The 15,603-nt window shown below is 46.8% G+C and overlaps 1 protein-coding gene across 5 annotated transcripts in view; it reads right to left on the bottom strand.

Annotated features, from left to right (window-relative positions):
* Nucleotides 1-3,829: 3,829 nt before the first annotated feature.
* Nucleotides 3,830-15,603, bottom strand: part of LOC119660891 (paired box protein Pax-6) — a 148,927-nt gene continuing 137,153 nt past the window's right edge. For 3 of the 5 annotated variants that reach the window (XM_038069821.1, XM_038069820.1, XM_038069817.1), the window contains 3 exons: nt 4,579-4,949; nt 4,240-4,478; nt 3,830-4,177 (listed from right to left, as the gene is read on the bottom strand). In XM_038069821.1, coding sequence (XP_037925749.1) covers nt 4,062-4,177; nt 4,240-4,478; nt 4,579-4,949 — 726 coding nt within the window. In that variant the 3' untranslated portion in view covers nt 3,830-4,061. The remainder of the gene's footprint in view (nt 4,178-4,239; nt 4,479-4,578; nt 4,950-15,603) is intronic. The other 2 variants (XM_038069818.1, XM_038069822.1) reach the window with 2 other exon arrangements.

Genomic DNA, 15,603 nt, shown 5'->3' with positions numbered 1-15,603 from the left:
GAATCGCTAGTCCTGAGCAGCTGGATTCGGACACGAACCGAGTGGCAGTGCAGTCGATCGTCGTAGCTAGAGCCGAAGAGGAAAGGCTCATCAGGAAATACGCGGCAGTGGTGAAGCGTATACGGTCGTAACGTTTCTCCAGAAGAACGTCAGTGAAGGCATCAAAAACGAGCTGATGGATCTAGAGGAACTACTGGACTGCATCTCCTTCTGCAGGCGAACCTTAAGAGCACCGGAAGACGCTTGGAAAGCAGAAACAACCAGACTTCCCACTGAGAACATAGCACGTGCCAAACGGATCGCAGATAAGCCCACCGTAAAGTGAACTGGGGAAAAAGCAGAAAGAGGAGGACGTGCCTGAAGGAGACTTAATCCAAGTAGTTTCCAGGATAAAAGGAAACAACTGACTACGTCTAAAGACAAGGAGGCTACAAACCAAAAACCAGTAACAGAAAAGACGAGGAAATGAAGAATGAAGGACTAAGACCGTTGGATCTGTCCATTAAGTCGACGGAAGGCAAGTCATTTGCGGAATCTCTTAGTAGCAGAAGTGTCTTTCAGATGGGAAACGAAGGGTGGCGGAATCTTCGTCGAAATAGGCCCGAAGACGCCTAGCAAGAGTACGTTCTTCTTCTTTTTCATCAGCCTTTGTCCCGTTCACAAGCGGGGTCGGCTCGTCGTGATCGGCTTCGCCATTTGGCTCTATCGAATGCCTGATCTGGGTGCAATCTCGAGGCTTTCAAATTCCCATCCAGCGTATCAAGCCACCGTTGCTTAGGTTTGCCTTTTGGCCGTTTACCATCGACTTCAATATTCAGACCAACCTTGGCAACTGAATTCTCGTTTGCACGAATTGCGTGACCATACCATCGAAGACGCCTCTCTCGCAACTATTCCACGATCGGTGCAACCCCATAACGATCGCGGATATCCTCATTTCGGATGTGATCTAAACGTGTGACGCCACTAGTCCAACGTAACATCTTCGTCTCCATTACCGCAAGACGCCGTTCATTGTCTTTTATGGTCGGCCAACACTCAGAACCATAGAGAGCGACTGGACGGACGACATTGCGGTAAATTTTAGATTTGAGACGTTCGTTGATACGTCGATCACAAAGGACACCAGTTGTGGAACGCCACTTCATCCAGGTTGCGTTAATGCGTGAAGCAATTTCATAACGCAGCTCTCCATTGACTGATAGCGTTGACCCGAGGTATTTAAATCGCTCAGTTCTGGGCAGATCACTGCCACTGACAGTGATTGTGCCTGTTTCATGGGGATCGGTCGTCAAAAAATCAGTTTTGTTTGAATTCAATCTAAGACCGTGTTGCATGAGGCGATCATTCCATTTTTGAACAAGTTGCTCGAGATCATTTTTGCTATCAGATGCTAGGAAAACATCATCTGTATAAAGCAGTGTGTAGGGCGCTGGACGTTGGATATCCCGTGTGACGGTGTCCATAACAAGGACAAAGAGGAGTGGTGAGAGGGCGCTTCCTTGATGAACACCAACAGAGACACTGTGCGGTTTTGATACACCCGCCATACTTCGAACTTTACTTTTCGGATCGTGGTAGAGCAATTGAACCCAGCGCACGAGTTCTTCTGGCACGAAGTGTTGTCGTAAAGCATACCAGATGAGCTCGTGTGGTACACCGTCAAACGCTTTCTCTAGATCCAGAAAGGCAATGTAAAGAGGGCGATGCTTCTCACGGTTGCGTCAATAGTTCCGCGGTTCTTGACAAATCCGGATTGATTCACGGTTATTTCAACGATTTCGCGAATACGGTTGTCAAGAATGCGTTCAAAAATCTTCATGGTATGGGAAAGTAACCGGATCGGACGGTAATTTGAGCATTCTGCTGGGCTACCTTTCTTTTTCCATATTGGAACAGTGGTACTTTCTTGCCAGTCAGATGGTGTTCTTCCTTCCTGAATAACCCGGTTAAAGAATTCACTGAGCCACAGTGTTGGGTCCCAGCTCTTCACATTCCAGAGCTCAGATGCGATGTCGTCAGGTCCTGTTGCTTTGCCCGATTTCATTTGTTTTATTGCCTCCTCGACTTCACTTGCGCTGACTGGTGGAACTGCTCCAAATGTCGGCAATGATTGTGGAAGTGGAGGATGAGCAAACTCTTCAGTTGAAATCGGCTCGACGGTTGGTAAGCAAAGTACCGTTCTTGTCATTAACACAACAGAAGTGTTTGATATCCTGTCTGCGTTCATCATGGCTTTTAGCAAGTCGATACAGATCTCTCTCGCCATCCCGAATGTCCAGTTTATCGTAAAGATTTGAAATGGTTCGCTCGGGTGACAGCGACCGCTTTCTTTGCTTCCCGGTTGGCATTCTTATAAATTTGCCAATTAGCAGGTGTTTTATCGTCGAGAAATTTGTGGTAGAGGCGTTTCTTTTCACTGGACCTTCATTTCAACATCATCATTCCAAAGCCAAGTATCTCGGTTGATGTACCGCTTACCCGGCTTGGTGACCCCGAGGGTTGCAGAGGCCGCTTTGTGAATCGTGTCTTTCATTTGGTTCCATGATTCTTCCACATTCGTAATGGGAGAAGGCTTTCGTTTCTAGGCTAGAGCCTATGTGCTCTCTAGAAATCCGAGATCTTGACTACTTCACAGAAAAGGTTGAAGTGGAGGAGATCATAAAGCGTGAATGTCCAGAGGTAACCAACGTCCGGATAGGTATCACCTCTGTAAATCCTCGAGGTCAAAAACTCGCTGTGGTGGACGTACCCGAGCAATGTGCATGCAAGGAAACACCTTTGCAGCGGGAAAATCAAAATTGGTTGGCTAGTATGCATGGTATGAATGCGAAAAATCGCCATCAAGTGCTGCAGGAGTCTGGACTATGGATACACGTTAGCAACTTGCAAGGGACTCGAAAGGAGTCCGCAGCTGCGATCAAGTAGGCCATTACAGGAAGACCTGCAATGAAAGTGAAAGTTGCGGTCTCTGCAGGGATTGTGGTGTGTCTGGCGAGAGCGTTGCACACATTGCGGGTTCGGGATGGTGTCCAATCTTTAGGATGCAACTAGAAATGGCTAGCACGATCCGCATTCAAGCACCGCGGTCTCAAAATGAGTCTATGGGGATGCTTCTCTTGGAGTGGTGTTGGACCTCTTGGTGAGCATCGTTGGCAACATGGATGCCTCCTATTATTTAGGGTAAATATTGAAGACCGTTGTGTGCCCGGATAGCTGAGTGGTTAGAGCACAAGGCTATCGTACGGAGGGTCGCGGTTCAAGTCTCACTGGTGGCCGTTTATTTTTTTCTTTTCTTAAAGATCCGCATTAGCATCTCTATTCAGATTGTTAAAAAGAGAATCCCCAAAAAAACAAGAAAAGCCTTTACAAGGGAGAGTTGTTTCCCATTGACTTCGAAATTCAGACCAATGTTGGCTAACGAGCTCTGGTAAATTGCAGATGTCCTCATTTTGGATGCACCGATAACTTGGTGTTGCTCATAAATGCGAAAACTCTGATAAAGTTGAAGTCAGGGCATTATCCATGTGAAGTTTGAAGCACATCTATGCTTATCCTATGCACCCACCTATCATGGTGTGCTGGGGTTGCACAATCAAATCAAAGATGCCGCTCTATTCTATAGGAAGTCTTGTCTCAATTGGTTGAGTTTTTTTTTAGGAAGGGTTGCATCGCTGGGTCAAGTGTATCGAGCTAAGAGGAGACTATGTTGAGAAATAAATTGCCACTTTCCTCTTTCCCTTTGAGGCTAAGTACTTATCGGACCGCCCTCGTATATGATTCTATTCATCTATTAATCATAGAAAAATTAAGTAGTTCACTCACCTTGCCTCAAGGATCTTTTATTCTCAATGATTTGGGACTTCCTCGCTGCCGGTTGTTGCCTGATGAATTGATTGTTGGTTGTGATGTAGTTGAATAAGTTGCTGTTGATTGCTTGAACCTAATACACTGGATATTGTCAAATCAGTTATGCTACCATTTACATTTGTTGAATTGCTATTGGTACTACCAGTGCCACTCGCTGCTAAAATTTGGCTGGGAAGCCCAAAAAGCGTTGATCACTGCAATCGGGGCCAGTAGTTAGCACCCAAATCGGCAGCCTGCGAAGGAATTTGAACTGGAACAGAAACTCCGGCCGATATAACGCCTGTAGTAGAAGAGGGGAAATGACACACTAGTAAGGAGTGGGGGGTTATGGACTGTTGATCTAGAAATGGTTTTTTTTAAATGACTTACCAGTACTGGTTGCAACAGCGGCAGCTGCCGCAGCAGCACTAGCACCACCGTAGCTTGAATGCTGCGGTGGGGGTTGCTGATGAGCGGCTGCTGGGTTACAGGAGCTTCTAGGATGTGCTGCGTACGGTGAACTTAAGGATAATGGGTCGTGAAACATGTAAGGGTAGCTATCGCGTTGTTGCAAACAAGACGAAGTCATTGAACCTAGTGACGATGTCATAGAACTATATCCAGAGACTCTGTAACAATCAAATATAAGGACATTTTTTTAGGGGTTGTTTTTTTTTAGATATTATTCATGATGTGCGATAAAAGCAATAGTCTGGACCAAGAAATTACCTGTAGTTTTCGGCCATTGTAGCAATCGGCTGCGGAATGGATGAATACATTGAATTGAAACCAGAATTGAGGGGAAGACGTGGTGTCGTTGCTTGAATTGGAGGACTTGCTGAATTCGTATTTCCTCCGCTAGCACCAGCACCACTTCCTGAATTGGCACTATTTCCACTTCCACCGTTGGTTCCGTTGCCTGCACTGGTTGCACCATTACCACTGCTATTAGGTCCATTTGTATTATTTCCGGATGGGCTAGTTCCGCTACCTCCGGTACCCCCACCACTATTACTACCAGGTACATGATCAACTGGTCGTCGTTGTGTTCGAAGTTTCTCTTCTCGTCGCCATTTGGCACGACGATTTGAAAACCATACCTGCAATGATAATGAATGATAATAGTTTGAAAATCAGTTAAAGTTGGAGAGCCAATTAGAGCTAGGTGTGTTCCAAGGTATGTAACTGCATTGCGGGAGGCTTCTTGGGTTTACTATTGATTTTGAATTTGATTGAAGTACAAGTATATAGTTGGGAACGTTCCAGAGTTCAGGTGGATTTATATCCTCTTCAACTTTATTCTTAAAATCGAATAGGGAGGCAGAGTCCAGCCGGCTCGGATCTTCAGAGCCAGCCCGTAGCATTCATGAAGGAAAACAGCTCTCCCACTCTGCAGCTAGAAATCTGTCTGAGGTCCCCAAAGGATGGTTTACCCAGTATCCGCAGCCTGACTCCAACCAGAGCTGGGCAATCGCAGAGAAAGTGCATGAGGGTGTCCCTTCCTTCTCCACAGCTTCGGCAATGCGAATTGTAGGGTATGCCGAGCCTAGCGGCATGGTCCCATGTGGGCCAGTGTCCTGTGCAGACCGCCGTAATCTTGAATGCATTTGCACGCGTCTGGCACAGGAGCTCTCGTGATCGGGCTATGTTATAAGCGGGCCAGATTCTCCTTGACTTGGTGCAGCTTGTAAGCCTTCGCCATCTTAGGCCCGCGGCTGCTAAGTAGTGCGAGTAGACTCGGCCCACGACAGCAGCCAGCGGAACACCGACTATATTCGCCGAGGGACTGCCAAAAGCAGAGCCTTGCCTGGCCAATCCGTCAGCCCGTTCCTACGCCCGGGAACTCAGAGGAGAGTGACCTTGAGGGTTCTGCCCAGATGGTTAAGCGCGCCTCTGCACTGCCCCACCCGATGTCGTTGTTGAGTACAAGGCCTTGATGGCCGTTTGGCTGTCGGTCAGAATGGCTATGTTACGCTTGGGGCTCGAATCACGCTCCAGCCATCGACAGACTTCCAATATCATCTGGAATACACTGGTGAAACCTGGGAGACCATACGACTTGGATACACCGTGTGTATTCGAGAAAACCCCCGTGCCGACTCCATAGGCCATCTTTGATCCGTCCGTAAAGAATACTGTATGATAGTCTTGCAACACGCCGCCGGTCTTCCACTTTGCCCTGGTTTTGTGGTATTTCAAGTCTTGCTTTGTGACTCTTTGCAGCTTGAAACCAAATTAGGACCCCATATGCTATTATGGGTTGGATAGATGTTTTGGTACAGGAGCATTTTATTCTGGAGTGTCATCCTCAGAACTCCTGTTAATCAATGGATACCACGCGCAAATACATCTTATCAGCTTCAGCTTCAAGTAAGCTTCCTATCCAAGGCCATGCCAATATAATTTATTGAGTCAGCCCAAGAGATACGAGGGTTCGCATATCGGACTGGCGGATTGATGATGCTCCAGAGCAAGCTAAACGATGATGCAAAGCGGGTCGTTTAGCACTTGGGTGTGTACGGGGAAAACTTCGATAAGGCTTGGGAACTCCTCAATCGGCGAGGGCTGGTTGAAAAGGTGATTCAGACCCTCACAATCACCCAGGAAGGCACTAGCATATTTGGCAAGATACTTGATACTATGAGATCAGTGGCTCAGAACTGGGTTTAATTGCAAAGAGGGTCATCCCCTTTATTCTCATCCGGAAAATGGATATACCCACTTGGAGGGAGTTCGACTCATTTCTGAGAAACCCCAAACAATCTGTTACCGTAGATGATGTAGATCAATTTTTGGAGAATTGCTACATCATAATTACTCCTGGCTGGGATGGAACGTATGGGTCCCCGTAAGCCATAGGTTCAGGTCAAAACACAAATAAAAGAGAGGAGATCCTTGGTGCCATGGACAAAACGTGAGGGTTCTTCATCCCTGTAAGAATCAGCGGGACAATGCTTCCCCGCAAGACAGCATGTGCCATCACGCCGAGAATTTTACTCAAACATTTCCTTTCAGCACAACATTTCCCTGTGGCAGTGGTCAAGGTGAAAGCAAGAGATGAACGCTTGGTCGCAGTTCGATGTTTGGTGGACCAGAGAAGCCAAAGTAGCTACGTAACTGAGGTCCTGGTTCAGAAACTGAGACTGGCCCAAAAGAAAACAAGTATAGAAGTTTCAGGAGCAGGAGAGTTCTGGATAGGCAAAGTCTCTGAAATTGTGGTTCTGATTGCGTTGTTGGAAGACGGGTCAAAGGTTGCGACTAAGACACTTGTTGTAAAACGCGTAGTTTATCATCGTGGCGAGTTCGCTGACCTTGTTACGGAGCATGCCTCTCGTGTCCCGGTTCTACTAGGGTCCAATATTCGATCATAGTCGTTTTTGGAGAGGGTGCAGGTTGGATGTGGTGGCTGGGTGATTTCCCGTTCAGACGGAGTTCCTGGTTCGAAGGTTACTACTGTTCATGGAAGAGTTTTAGCAGAACCTTAGGAACTTTTGGGACATATCCTTTAAGATGACAGTCTTGAGGAGCATTACCGTGAGGCCAATGGACGATACGTAGTATCCATTCTTTGGGGGGCAGGGAGATATCAAGCTCGGAAGCTCCTATCACAAAGTAGTCCAGTAGTTTGTGGGAAAAGTCTAGCCTACAGGAACAATAGTAGCCAACCAAGGTACGAATTCCTAGCCGGGAGAGCTAAACCCACAATTAGGCCGGCGTCTAGGAGTTCGAATGCCCCAAACAGTGCTTCCTGTAAGCAGATGCCGAGCTCATTTATGATCGCTACTATGGTCTCTCGTAATCGGAGGCTATTTTACCTTTTTAATTCAGGTGCTGCTGAAGCGTCCACTTCCCCGTCCATAAGGGTAGCTTAAGGCTGAAATCTATTGGTGGTCGTCATATTTGCACGTTTCATGGAAGCATATTTCGCTTGTAGTCAATCAATTCAACCCTCAGGAATAATTGATATGTATGAAAACATAATTTGCGATTAATTAAAATCTCAAGTGTATTTACTAAATTATTATCCATATTTTCCCGCCCTCATGTTTCAAAAGAGTTTTCTCCTGTCTATAGAGTACTCTCGCAGTCCCAGCTTGTATTTGCTGAGACTCTTCTCGGCGAATTCAATTTCGGAAGGAAGATGTCGAACTTAAGGGTGCTGATAAGTTGCATTGTCACATTTAGGGGTAAGAGGGAGTTTCAGGGTTGCATTTGGGGTTGACTGAGTCCTGGGAAGGATTCCAGTAGGCATTGGGCTATACGATTTGAAAAGCGGGTGGTTGAAAGTGCTGGCGCCTTTTAGGCTCCTTGGACTGTTGCCTTGCACGAAACCACCCCTATTCTTGTAGTATGTCGCCACTTGAAAAACTACATGAGCCATGAAAATGTAAATACGAGGATACCCCTGCTTCGTACCGTTTCCGCATACTGTTAATAATGTCCTCAACATTTTCCTCAAGTGTATATCAAATAATAACAATTTTGTTTGCCAGAACGAATTTAGCACTGAATGAATCATGCGGAGAATGAAAAAGGGTGAGATTAAAATTTTCATCATCGCCCCCTGTTTTTCCGTTTTTTTTTTTTTTTTATTGCTTGCGATTGTGAAGAGCCTTTTTCTCTCCAACCATATTAAGTATGTGTAGATGAGTACTTGGCGAAGAGTTGACTTTCCACAAGAAATATTAACGTTTTAGCGTGTAATCCGATTAGGGATGTAAAGAGAATGTCATCAAATATTCAAGAGGCTCATAATGTATATGATGAAATAATACACTCGTCTGCAATTGTATGTATGTGTCCTTTTATGATTTCATATTTTTTTTTAATGCAATCTTGAAAGATGATGCGTTACTCAATCGGAACATATTTGATTTGTAGATGCGAAATGTGTTAAGTTGTGCAGCTGCAGTAGGGGACCAAACTGGATACGAGGGGCTCCAAACTTGCTAGAGTTCGGGAACCGGGAAACCAGAGGGTTGTGCCCATATTGAAGGGAAATGATCGTCTGGCACATCTGCGGCTAAGGGCAAACCAAAGCGGCAGCGGTCTTCTGACGATCCTAACTCTTCGGTTCCAATGGCTGCAAAGAAGGCTCGGCCAGCAATGGCTAAGTCTTCATTCGCAGCCAAGGTTATCGAAGCCGATGGATGGATCTTGTATAATAATAATCGTTGGCGCAACAATCCATATTGGATCAGGGCCTTGAAGTATGTTAGAGCACTTCATTCAAGACCGTAATGGATCTTGTATGACGTCCCCAATCCTTCCGGTTACGATTCAAAGCAGTGGGAGCAGCTTAGAAGGAAACTCCTAACTGTACGGGCTGCATCCTTGCAAGGGATTACACTATCTAAAATGTTACTGATAAACTTTGCCGCCGAAAGCATGAACGAGTGGCTCAGACAGTGCTACTCCTCCTGCAACAATGTGTGGGAGGGTGCGCGACTGACCCTGAAGAAGGTTTCCGAGCTACCATCGTTCAAAAAGTGCTTTCTCTGGGATCCAGAAGAGGAGTGTAATGGAGAGGAGTCCAGAATATCCTCAACACCTCCACCTGGATGTTATAAGGTAGCAAAGCAGGAGGAAGAGCCCATAGGCTCCTCACTATCGGCGTTCCTGGACCACATATTAAGAAGGTTCGGAAACAAACGAGCTACCGGCTCTACTATGGGCTTGGGACCATCAAAGAGGATGTGCAGCCCAGGGCATCTTCATCTGAACCGTAGATGAGGTGCCATATCTCTTAGGGTTCGTCAGCGACCTTTAACGGGTCGCTTACGATACGGGGTGCGACGTCCTCGAGGTGCTGAGTAATATAGTTCTAACCCCCTAGCTGGCAGTATATCGACATCGAGAAAGCTTCTTGGTGAAGAGCGAACCGCGAATGATCGGTACATGTCGGGACACACTGGGAGTCTTCGGAGCCGTCGACAACTCTCTGTCGCCCTCGACAACTCCCTGTCAACGTCGACGGGGTGATGTGAGCGTAGCTCTGTCAAGGTGGTATTTGTGACGGGGCTTTGCGGAGGCCTTGAATACTAGGCATCGACCAGATGGACCACATTGTGTGGGCATTGTTCCCCAGACATCCTGTACGAGCTGATGTCAATAGTGCGGAAAGCATGGAGGATTGCCCCCTTTTCACAATGAGAGAGCTCGAAGAAGCGGTTCTCACTATGAAACACAAGAAGGTGCCAGATTCTGATGGCATCCCGGCGGAAGTTTACAAACTGTGTTCCGCTAACGGCCAGAATTGCTGCTTAAGGCGTTCAATGCTTGCTTGAAGGAGGCCATTTTTCCTTGCCGCTGGAAAGTGGCCAGACTCGCGTTAATCAGCATGGGTAAGGGAGACCTGGAGGTCCCGTCTGCATATCGACCGCTGTATATGTTTGACACGCCCGGGAAAGGGCTCGAGAAGCTCATCAGGGGTAGACTTGCTGAAGCGATCCGCGCTGTCGGGGACTTATCCCCAAGGCGGTTCGGGTTCATCAAGCCGAGGCACACAGCCGTCGATCTCGACGGATAGTGCTCCTGATAATGCTTGATGTCAGAAATGCCTTCAATTCCGTAAGATGGACAGATATGCTAGGCACATTAGAAAACTCATTCCACGTGCCATGCTATCTCTTGCGGATATTGAGGGATTATCTGAAAGACTGCTTCCTGCTCTATGAGTCGCTAGAGGGTCAAGGGAGAATGGAACTCACGTCTTTCTGCAACACCTGGAGCGAAAATTGCAGCGTCATAAGCTGGACATTCTGGGCCTAAGCGAACAAAAATCGTAGAAGTCTGGAGAGTACTCCTCCCCTCTTGTCACATTAATGGCAATGCATGGCATGTACTTCGAAAAGCTGAGTGATAGCAAACACGAATCTGGCGTCGGGTCGTTTCTGACGGCTACCGCGAGACGCGCTTTCTTGGCCCGGGGTGGTTTCTGACAGACAGTTGACTGCAAGATTCCGGCACAGGTTAAGGATCGTCACAATTGTCCAGTGCTATGAATTAACGAGGACTTCCGATAAAATGTGGAGAAGGCTGATTCCTTCGAGCAGTTACTATACATGCGCGAAAGGGATCACCATTTGATGGTCGCTTACCTTCGCTGTTGCGTCCGCTACTTTTCGTAGGGTTGGTGGGCCGTGACCCCTCAAGTTGAACATTGGCCGCTATATGTTTCAGCTGGCGTCTCTGAATCAGTTGTGATGGTGATCGTGGAAGTGATTCCCTTTGCCTTTCTTGCTAAGGAGTGTAAGACCATATACAAGTACAAGGGAGAAGAGCCAAGAGAGGTGGTTGCTCGTGAAGAACGGTAGCGTCCACTAGGTGAATGGCAAAGTGGGCTAGAGGCAGACAGACTACGCGGCTCATTGGCGACTTAGTAGCGTGGCTGAGACTGACTATTTCTTTACCCAGTTCCCAAGTGGGCATGGAAGTTTCCAGTCTTACCTGCACAAGATTGGTAAAGAACGATCTCCTGATTGTGTGTTTTGCAATGAATTGTGGACGGACGTCGTTCATCATACATTTCTTCCTTGTGGAAGGTTGGATGGAATTCGTCGCCAGGGGATGCTCCTCCAGACATCATTGTCGAGGAAATGCTGTGGAGCGCTGATAGGTGGAGTCTTGTTGCACATTACGTTCGGGTTCTTCTCATTGCAAAGAAGACAGAGCTCGGTCGGTAGAGGGGCGGGATGGCAGGAGGTCCCTTTAACTAACAGTCTCCTTCCACCTCTCCCCTCTGTTGGTGAAAGGATTGATTGGTTTGAAGGCTCCGCAAGGCGAGAGAGCTCCGGGGGTAGCTCGAAGCAATGTGACAAACGGTTCCAGGTTAGCTCTCTGACAATGGGGAGGTGTTTAGTTGGTATTCCGAGGGCGGGTGTCCAAAACTCTGTCACCTTCCGTACCGGAAATTCCGTCAAAACTGAAAGGATATTCCGCCCCCGTGCCTTCAGTCCCCACGACAAGGACTCGAAATGTAAAACTGGGAACAACTTGTAAATAGCACCCAGCTCCTATGCAAATTTGAACAATTTACATCTACCCTCATGACATCATATCCTTTATTGTTAGGCACGTTAACGATATCGCTAATGTCATCATATTTATGACTTATCCTAACAGTGGCTCGTTAAAGCCTTTTCCAAATAAATATAATACAATTGTGCTCCCCCCATTTCTGTTTTAGGTTTTTCTTTTTGGGAACATAGTCTTTACTCTATCGATCCCTTGCAATATAGTCATCCTTTGGAAAAATATAAAATAATAAAGCTGCACACTTTATCCAGTCACCGGAAAACGATTAGACAAGTAGAAGAGGGAGACTGACTGACTGAAATCAAGAATATGATCGAAAAAGGGGTGATATGAATGAGGAATGAGGCATTTTCCATTGAAAAGTATCAAATCAACGGAACAAAACTATTCATAAATGTTTCGCAAGTCCTTCCTTGCTTCCTTTGCAACTGTTGCCGTTCATATTTTTCACATCGAGGGCGCAAACTTAAGGATTTTTTTTTTTTGCCTCCTCCTCATCTCGATTTATGTCGGAGTGGATTTTCTCAATGACATAATCGTGTTGTACATTTTGAGCGCCAAAAAGGGGAGGGAGAAGAAGCGAAGGATTCAACTTATCCTCGGCGATATGATATGATGAATGGTTGACATAAAGTATCCGTTTCATTTTTTTTGGCCCTTCTTCTCTGTAAACTCTATTGTCACTACTGTGTGTGGAAAGCAGACCCTTGACGATTACAATTATAGAATGAAAGGGGTGCGAATATTGACGCGGTATTTTGTTTGTGGTGTGGGTTGTAATGTTCCCTATAATAATCTTCAGTTTTTTTTTCAGTCATTTGTAGTTTATATTGCCATTTAGTTAAGCGATAAGGAACAGCTTTTTCTCATGATGTTTTGGTTAATTCTAGTCACTTTGGGAGACTTGCAGCTAAGGGGTGAGTTTCCCAATTTGGCTCCTACTATTGGTCCGAAAAATAGAGTTGTCTTTATGAAAGCAAGTATTTGGAGAGTTCAAGGAGTTTCCCAGCTTCGACTCAAACTCCTACTTACTCTGCGAGACCTCAGGCAAGGGGCCTAGACCCCAATCATCACGGAATGCAGTTTGAGTCTACTCTTTTCTTGGAGTTAGGCAGTCCAATGGGATGCTGGAACGTTGGCACCAGACACTAAAGGCCGCCTTAATGGCCCGCGACGATCCATTGTGGTCGCAGTCCTTGCCTTTCGTCCTCCTCGGCTTCCATACAGCTCATCGAGAGGAGTTCACGGTCAGCCCCGCGGTGACCAAGACAGAGTATAAGAGTGGGAAAAAGGAACGCGACGAAACCAACAGGCAGAAAGCACACTGTTGGCAGGAGTAGTAGTCGCGGGTGTAAGGTGCCTTCCAAAAAACTCGATGTCCATCGATCATCGTGTTCTATGGAAGTAGCGAAAAAGGAAGAAATCGTACAGACCCTTTTTCCTGTCCATCTCATCCGAACTGATGCTGTCGGTGAAGGAGTGAGTGCTGAGGAATGCGCACTCTTTACTGCGAAGGAGCTAGTGGAGGTGGTCCTGCCCATGAAGGACAAACAAGCACCAGAACAGGACGGTATTCTCAGCGAAGTGTTGAAACTCGTATGTAAATACAAGCCGAACTCGCGTTGCGTTGGATGCATTGCATGCACCGAGTTGCTACTGTTTGACTGCGGGTGTTTTTCCCTTCCGCTGGAAAGTTGCGGGAATTGTGCTGAAGGGAAGCTACTTGAGAAGCTCATCAAGCCACGACTGACTAATGGCATACTCGCCAACACAATACGGTTTTAGAGTGGGGCCATCCACAATTGATGCCATTGAGGAGGTGGTCGAAACGGTAAAACTGGCTGAGGCTACACAGTGGCCACTATTGGCGAGTGGTGCTCTTTTCTATTCTCAATATGAGAAACGCCTTCAATTTTGCGAGGTGATGCCATATGCTTGAGGCTTAAGAGAATCGTTTTCATACTCCAGGCTACCTATTGGGATTGTTGAGGGACGCTTTAAAATATCGTTCCCTATTCTACGAGATCCAGGAAGGACAGCGCAGAATGAAGGTAATATCGAGGGCAGGGCTCTATCCTTGGTCCGGACCTTTGGAACGCCTTATACGATAGCTTTCTACGACTCAAGATGCCTGATGAATGGCATCTGTTTCGATACGCAGACGATGTTGCGGCACTGGTTATCGTACGCTCCGTTGGGAATGGTGATGCGTCTCCCTAGCTCTGTAGAAAACTGAAATCCTTGTGCTGACCAAGGAGAGAGTTTCCACAGTCCTCCCTATTCATGTTGGTGAAAACATGGTCTTGTCGAAGCTGGCATTATGATAGACACGAAAATGAGGTTTTTCGATCAAATTCGCAATACCGCAGACAAGGTTGCGGGTAGAATTTTTCCGATTTGCCAGCAGGCGTCGCGTGTTGATGAGCGCGGTTCAGTCCGTCCTCTTTTACGGTTGCGAAATATGGGTTCACTCCCTCAGTAAGGAAGTGTGCCGTATGCGTCTAGCGCAAGTGCCAAAACGAGGGGCTCTGCGAGTTGTATTGTGCCTATCGTACCGTCTCGGAGCCAGTTGTAATGGTGATAGCGGGACTTATTCCGATCGCTCTCCATACTGGCGAGTGGAGGCGAGGGAAATAAGGAAGCTGTCGCTTGGGAAGAAACAGAGCCCGTACTTTCTGGACATGGCAGCAAACTTTGGGAAACAGAATCGAGAAGTAGTTGGACTGCGCATCTCGTCTCGTTCAATCGAAAACATGATGAGGTTGACTATTACCTAGCCCAGCTGCTCAACCAAGATGGGTATTTTCAATCATACCAGCAACAATCCATGCTACAGTGTGAAGACATGTGAGTGGGAAGTTACACTCAAGGCATTCTTAACACGAAAAGAAGGGGAGATGGATAGAAGGGATGTCAGGGTAGCTGAGGCTCGCTGAATCCACAGGGTTTTGCCTCTATACTGAATAGGCCTAGCCTGAGGTAATATGTGAGACGGTTCCGGGTCGAAGTCCTAGGTGCTCCAAGGATGGGGGGGCGTTCTAGCCAGTAGTTTGCCTGAGACAGGAGTCCCAGTGGATTGTCCAGGCATATTTTGTGTTAAAACTTTCTTCGTTAGGTATTACTTCTCACAAACCTTTTGTTTTAAAAAACCAACCCAACCATTTCCAATCGGCTTAAGATCAGGAGATTTGGAAGAGCGGGAATCTTTCAACTGAACAAAAATCCCTTGACAGATTTCGGTAGATGCAAATGATAGTAAGCAACCGCTAGATGATGGCATCTTTCGAGGCCGATGATTGCCCCCTTGTTCCGTACATTCAGAAGACAGTCACTGAATCTACTGCTGATCACGATGTGGTGGATTAGATCTTCGACAATCAAGTCAGTCGAAACCGAACTAACTTTGTGACAGGCCTAGCCTCGATCAATGTGCCGCCGATGATAAAGTCATGAGTGATACAGGAAGTTACAAGAAGGTCCTGGGGGTTTAATGTAAGTACCTGCCGTGTAGGCATAATCCCACGGTTCCTTTCGAACATAGATTGATATGGAGACCACGATCAAAGCCCCGACATGATTGGCACAGCGGTACTGGTTTATACTGACTGCAGGCTCAGAAGTCATACCAGTAGATGTAAGGCCTATCTAACACCTCTGCTTCAACTGAGGGGTACTACACCCGCAAATAACCAGGACGAGAGCACATCCTCCAGGAAT

This window comes from Hermetia illucens, chromosome 7 (genome assembly GCF_905115235.1).
Source record: "Hermetia illucens chromosome 7, iHerIll2.2.curated.20191125, whole genome shotgun sequence".
NCBI classification, from domain to species: Eukaryota; Metazoa; Arthropoda; class Insecta; order Diptera; family Stratiomyidae; genus Hermetia; species Hermetia illucens.
The sequence above is the reverse complement of the archived record's forward strand: the minus strand, read 5'-3'. Positions and strand labels throughout refer to the sequence as shown.